Genomic DNA, 6,871 nt, shown 5'->3' on the forward strand with positions numbered 1-6,871 from the left:
AACCGGGGGATATAAACAAACTGTTTATTTTATTAATCGCCTCGCCGAGACCATTGACGAATTATGAGAGTGCATTGAAACCTAAGTATATTCTATAAAATTATATGAAATTTGCTAAAGGAATAATTTGATACCACAAGCCTTGTTTCATACTAATTTTTATTAGATCGTTGGTATTTACTTGGACTTGAGATAGCCCATTGACTTCTTTTAAAGATATTCAGATGACATGTATATTGATTACACTTAAACAACTTTACAGTAAACCAGGACTTGCGCAAGTAAACTGAGACGGACTTTAATAGACTATTTTTCGCTCTGCCATTGTTAAATTAGAACACATTGTACTTAAACTTTGCATATTTTGATTTGTAGTCGTCAAACTGTCAGTGGACAGGTAATTGAACCTACTGTTGGGTCAGTACATTAAATGTCAATGTCACTGTGACTTTTTATACTGAAAACAGTTTCCGACCAATGACTGAAGAATGCTTCGGCCTACAGTTGTCAGCCTTAATATGATAGTTCACAGGCCCTATTGTTTTGGTGCTCAGTAGGTCAAATGTCAAGTTGACAATGACTCTTAGCCTGAAAACAATTCTCGCTCAGTACCGTCAGAATGCATAGGCCTTCATTTGTCAAAACTCAAACATTGGTTACCTGTCAATATAGAAACACACAAACTTATACACTCAGCTGCTTCCACCAGGTCATTTGAAAACAGCTTTTGTTCTGACGTCTTTATCACAACCGTTTAATATGATTTTTTTTCTTTTAATTACAATAATTGTATCATTTGAATGATTTTCGTGATCAAATTGTATTTTGTACAAGTGAAATGATATCAGTTGACACTATAACTGCAAAAGTAGCAGCTTTTTGGACATGTAGGCAGTTACTGAGTTACAACAGATAAAATACTTAACCTATCCCACCAGTCTACTCGAGCTTTGATTAAATCGGACGTTGTTTAGTCGGAATTCATCAACGTTTTCACACTGAAATCAGGCTTTCACTTCAGCATTCAGTCACTGAAAATTCACGTTACAGATAATATTTAATGTTAGTTTTCTTTGTGGAAAAATGTAATATTAAAGACTAGAGCTAATTTCAGATTGAAAACGTTGTTCTTGAACAGCTTTTCAGATTTATCATTATGTACGAAGAATTACAAATCGTTTCAAATTTACTTAGTACTAAACTACATGTGCACATTTCAGGTAAACTTCGCTGGATTGTTTAGGACGCGGTCGCTAAGGAAACCTCTGCTTATTAGTGTTGTCATGCATCTATCACAACAGTTGTCCGGGATAAACGCCGTAAGTATATGCCGGCGTTCCGGAAATAAAAAGCCGTATGTGTTTACGTTTTACTTAGGACCCATCATGAGCCCTACCTAAGACCTTGTTAAGTGAACAAAAAAATAACATTTTACCACAGTAGTAGGCTGACCTACCTTTGAGAATGTTTGAGAAATATCTACTGAAAGAGTTCATACCTGCCGCTTACGATCTTATATGCCTAGGAACATTTTCGCCGGAAGAAAGCTGTAAAACAAAACGAACTCTTTCTCTACTATTGTACGGTCAACTGTGTAAAAAGTAGGCCAACTGTTTGCACGTTCAACTTTTTCTTTCTGACGTCGGTGTGTTCATATCATGGACATGTATATAACCTGATAAATTAATGTGTTATTTAAATGTTTTAATTCTTATATCTATTTTGAAAAAGCATGTAGCAGTATCATGCGAAATTAAAGATCACTGTAGACAATCATACAATGTACCTTCTGTACATTGATTTCTAAACATGTTGTTATTGTCACTGAACAGATGTGCTCAAACTAGGAAGTCATGCTACAGCCTTTGTTTAATAACCTAGTTAAACAAACTAGATTTATCCTGAAAGCTGGTAAAGATTTTTTGTGTTTAGAAATTATTTTTTATTTAGTCAAATCGCTGAATATGACAAATGTATGCTTGTCTGTCATATATCACCGTATGTATTAACGTTTTAACCAAAGCAAAACTATAAATAAATTTATTCCTATACTAGTACTTAATATTGCAGATATTTTACTACTCGTTCAACCTTTTCAAACAAGCGGGTTTAGAGAATACATCAGCTGCGCACGCAACTTCCGGTGTGGGCGGTACGATGATTGTGATGACGATTATAACAATACCGTTGATGGACAGATTAGGGCGGCGTACTCTACATTTGATAGGTCTAGGAGGGATGTTCGTATTCAGCATTCTTATTACGCTTTCTCTTGCTTTATCAGTAAGTAATTGTTTTGTTTCAGTCCTATCTGATAGTTTGTTCATGGGTATAAGCTCATAAACAGTATGGCGCGGTTCCAATGCGCTTGTCGTGTTTTTCACAGTAGCAATGTACTTGACAACTTGCTGTCGCCTGTAAATGAACGCTTGTACTGTTTTGATGTAATGTTACGAATTAAACTATTGTCAGTTAACACATTTACATAGATTGGCCTTATTAGGGTCGTATCAGCTCATGCATTATCTTACAAACATGCACGTTATATGACAGATCTGTAACATACAGGGCCATACGATATTTATCCTCATAAACATCTGCAGAAGCCCGAGAGGTTGTTGGTGATAGAAACTAAAAGGCGAGAAAAGAAAACAATGAGAACTGTTTGAATCCGCAATTCTGCGACTACATTTTTAGCGCCATTTCCTTATTTAGTGTATGTACACATAATAAGGTTTGTATCAGCAAAACAATATACATTAATTTCCGTGTATTTGATTTTAAATATCAAAAGATAAATTAATGTAATAAAGGTGTTTTCACAGTGGCCCGGGACAAAAGAACCTAAGATTCCGACCAGATCTGGCTCCGATCAATGTCGAAGCAAATATGAAACACGTTACGTCCACTCATTCCATAGTTAAAATTCAGTTCCTAGCAGAATGGTTGAAAGGTCTGACTGATTAAAATGCAGCGGGTAGTTTTAGTACCTAAAAGAAAGGTACAAAAGTTAACCAGTTAAAATGCAGTGAATATTTTCAGTACTTAGCAGAATGGTTGAAAGTTCTGACTATTGTTATGGCTTTACTGTATGTAGTATCATTCGCAACTGGACCTGGTAAGTGAGCTTTTTTAATTGCTTATTTGTTTGTTGTTTTAATTGGTTATTTGCTTTATGAACAGTCACGCCAATAGCGCAGGTCGTACACGCATAGAGGAGACTTACCGGATAATTCTTGGGATTGGCGGATACATGGACCTAGAAGACATACTTATCAAGAATTAAGCGTAATCTCGTATTCAATTAATCCAGATAAAATAAATATAAGCAGTGTTAATGATTAAATGGTTTTATGTTCGTTCAGATTAGTGAAAAGTGTTTTTTGAAGGTTACAAGCACAAACAATGACATTTTCTTTTTGAAACTGGCAGCTGTTTGCAACTCGCAGTGACAACTCAGCATATAATTGTAGTGATGCCCGATGAACAAACAGTGAAAAATGCTTTGTCATGTTTATTAGCTTAATATTTGTTTTCGTAAAGGTTCAATTCCGTGGCTTATAGTGTCTGAATTATTTGCACAAGGATCTCGCCCAGCAGCAATGAGTATATCTGTGTTGGTTAACTGGATCGCAAACTTTGCAGTTGGTTTCTCATTTCCTTACATGCAGGTATAATTTCAGACAAATATTTGTTTTCAATATATGCACGTTCATTTTCAGACAAATTCTTTACCTAAACATAGGCAACTAGGGATATAAAAGTATTTTCAGACAGATGTTTCTAACTCCCGTCAGTGTGCTTTCAGACAAACGTAAATTATTCAGACATATTTCTGTTTCCTCTAAATGGATGTATACAATACAGACATATGTTGTATTTCCCTTACGGGAACGTATACTATTCAGATCTTTCCCTATTTGGACGTATAGAATTGAGACATCCGTTTTGTTTCCCAAGTCCAGGTAAACCTTATGTTTGCTTAACAGGGACATATATAATTCGTGCACCATTCTGTTTATCATTAAGGGACATATACATTTCAGACAAACGTTCTGTTTCCCATACAAGAACGTATATAATTCAGAGAAACGTTCTGTTTCCCTAACAAGAACGTATATAATTCAGAGAAACGTTCTGTTTCCCCAACAAGAACGTATATAATTCAGACATACGTTCTGTTTCCCTTACAAGAACGTATATAATTCAGACAAACGTTCTGTTTCTCCATTTAGGAATGTATACTATTTAGACTAACTTTCTCGTTCCCGTACAAGGATTTTTGATATTCAAACAAACGTTCTGTTTTCCTTAAAGGGACGTATACAATTGATTTTTTCTCTACTCACATGTTTAAAGTCAGGGTGTCTTTTCTGACATAATTATATGATTATATTTTGTTAAACATCAATTCTGTTCAGTGCAACCAGCTCTTATTTTTCAGTGTCAAGTGTAAAATAACGTGTGTCTCATTCAGTGTAAGCAGTATTTACAATGCGAAGTATTTTCTTCGCGACAGATTTCTAGTAACATGCTACATATATATAGATTTTTAAATCTTTTGTGATTTTGATTTTTTTTTAGCGGGGCCTCAAAGAATACTCGTTCCTACCTTTTACAGTTTTACTTGGAATATTTATTATTTTTACGATAAAATATGTGCCAGAGACAAAGAACAGAACGATCACTGATATAACTCAGATATGGGATGAAGACAGAAGGAAGAAAGAACAAACAACAGGGTATAGAGAGGAAGAATCACTGAATATATAATTATTGAAAAGTTATGTGTACGTAATGCATGCACGTGAAAGCTAAATCCTTGTGGAGAAAGTGTCGCACTGTAGACCATATAGATTACCTGTGCGACATGTAACGGTGCCACAAACACTCATACAATATTCGTTCTCTAAACTCTAAACTCATTTGAAAAGTCACTGAAATCTTATCTGTTACATGAACGTACCAACTAAGAGTTTAGATTATAAAATGAAATCTTTGACTATAAAACTTACTCTGTTTTATGTATATTGTTTAAGTATGAATGCGATTTTAGATTGTTTCCTGAGTGATTGTCGTGTAATTTAACGTTTGTATATTTAAGGGCCTGTTTGAACTAAGATGTTGTAAATGTTACCTTCTGAAAATAAAGAATTTATTATTTTTGCTATTATTATTATGAATCGAAGTAATTTGACGTCATAATTGTAAAACAAACTCCTATTGGTCGATAAAGATAATTCATATGTAACAAGGTACTTGCAGATTCCGATTTCGTAAAGTGGTGACCAATAAATAACTTTTTTGACAGTGAAGGACAAAATATATAACTGTTCCTTCTGGATACTTTAATCTTGGCATTCAAGCATACCAAGTTTCAAAGTCGCGCAATATATCCGCTGCAAAACTCGTGCATATTTCCCGTTACAAAGCTAATAACTCATAAGTATTGGTGATTTTTTATTTAGTCAATACCGGTGTCTCGACTTTTCAGACTGTAAAAAATATGTTCACTAAAACAATGGGCCACAAAAATAGAAAATACAAGGCGGTGTTACATGGTCACGCCTTTAATAAATCTGTTATGCCTATCGTGAACAAACTTAATTGTAGTTAATGCGGCATTTAAATTCGAATCAAAATAATAATTGTATGCTCAGTACATCTATTTTACCCTCGATTTTTTTCATACTTTCTTTTACAATTTCCTTGTACATGTATATTTGAATTATAACAAGGGTCCAAATTCAAGCACACAGTTAATAAGGTGTAAAACCACCATTTGCATTTACCAATGCAAGGCATCGTCGGTTTAAAAAGATATTTACTGTAGACCCAAGTGTTGCGTTTCTAGCGTATGAATTTTAGTCTTTTTAAGTTACCAACGTTCATAATTCTTTTTTTTCAGTAGTACTTGATACCAGGGAATTAAGTTTAATAAGTACGTTGTTACGTCCGATTGTATTTCATAATAAAAGAATGATTTTTACCCTTTGAGTCCACATATTTGAAATTATTAATAGATATCAATCTTTTTTTCTTTTCCCTTCGGGCATTTTGTTAGCCATGAAAGCAAAATTTATCGATGTTTTATCTTGAATAATATCATTTAGATTTTATTTTCAAATTGACATTTCCAACTCGACATAATTTTATATCTTGAAAAGTGTTACATTAAATACTACCGCACGTGTACATAGTTATGTGTGCATTACCATCGTGGTTCTCTATGTTAAATGGAGTAAATGAAGAAAGTAGTTCTGGAAATTGGTCAACTTAAGTCTATATGAAATTATGTCACAGTAGGATTGAAAGGATTTTGCTACTGTCGTTAGGTAAGGTACATTTGGCAGCTTAACCTGCAGTATTCTAGTAAAATACAAGTTTCAATTATTTAACGGTCCCTATTAGAAATTTGTCAAATCTTAAATTAGAAAATACTTTTTTAGTTTAATCATTTTGATTAAAAACTAAAGCAGGCTAATTCAGTGATTTTTATTCTTTATTTTTTTTTTATTTTAAGTCACCCACGCACTCTGTAAAATGTGTAAAACACAAAACCCTTTCTGTGTATAAGTCACGCAGTACAAACTTGATGAAAAATGGAAGATACTTGCCTTTGATAGTTACATGTGTATCGTATACCAAATCATGTCAGCTTGGGTAATAATATTGAAATATGCCTTTCGATATTTTATGTTCCAAACGCCTCGTCCATAAATGACATTTCATTCTTGCAAATTGTATGTCAATATTTTGAACTACAATTATTGTTAGTCATTGAATCTGATTCCTTTAGACGGTTTCTGTTATGATACATGTAGCATGATCGTTAACGTTCATGCACGTGGAGCTCGTGTTGTAATTAATT

At 33.8% G+C, this 6,871-nt stretch overlaps 1 protein-coding gene across 1 annotated transcript in view; it reads left to right on the top strand.

Annotated features, from left to right (window-relative positions):
* The window catches only part of LOC123542693 (glucose transporter type 1-like), a 57,797-nt gene extending 52,627 nt beyond the window's left edge, over positions 1–5,170 (top strand). Inside the window, exons 4-8 of the mRNA XM_053531217.1 lie at positions 1,221–1,319; positions 2,071–2,283; positions 3,043–3,118; positions 3,544–3,671; positions 4,585–5,170. Coding sequence (XP_053387192.1) covers positions 1,221–1,319; positions 2,071–2,283; positions 3,043–3,118; positions 3,544–3,671; positions 4,585–4,773 — 705 coding nt within the window. The 3' untranslated portion in view covers positions 4,774–5,170. The remainder of the gene's footprint in view (positions 1–1,220; positions 1,320–2,070; positions 2,284–3,042; positions 3,119–3,543; positions 3,672–4,584) is intronic.
* The last annotated feature ends 1,701 nt before the right edge of the window (positions 5,171–6,871 follow it).

The sequence above is a fragment of the Mercenaria mercenaria genome, chromosome 19, assembly GCF_021730395.1.
Source record: "Mercenaria mercenaria strain notata chromosome 19, MADL_Memer_1, whole genome shotgun sequence".
NCBI lineage: Eukaryota > Metazoa > Mollusca > Bivalvia > Venerida > Veneridae > Mercenaria > Mercenaria mercenaria.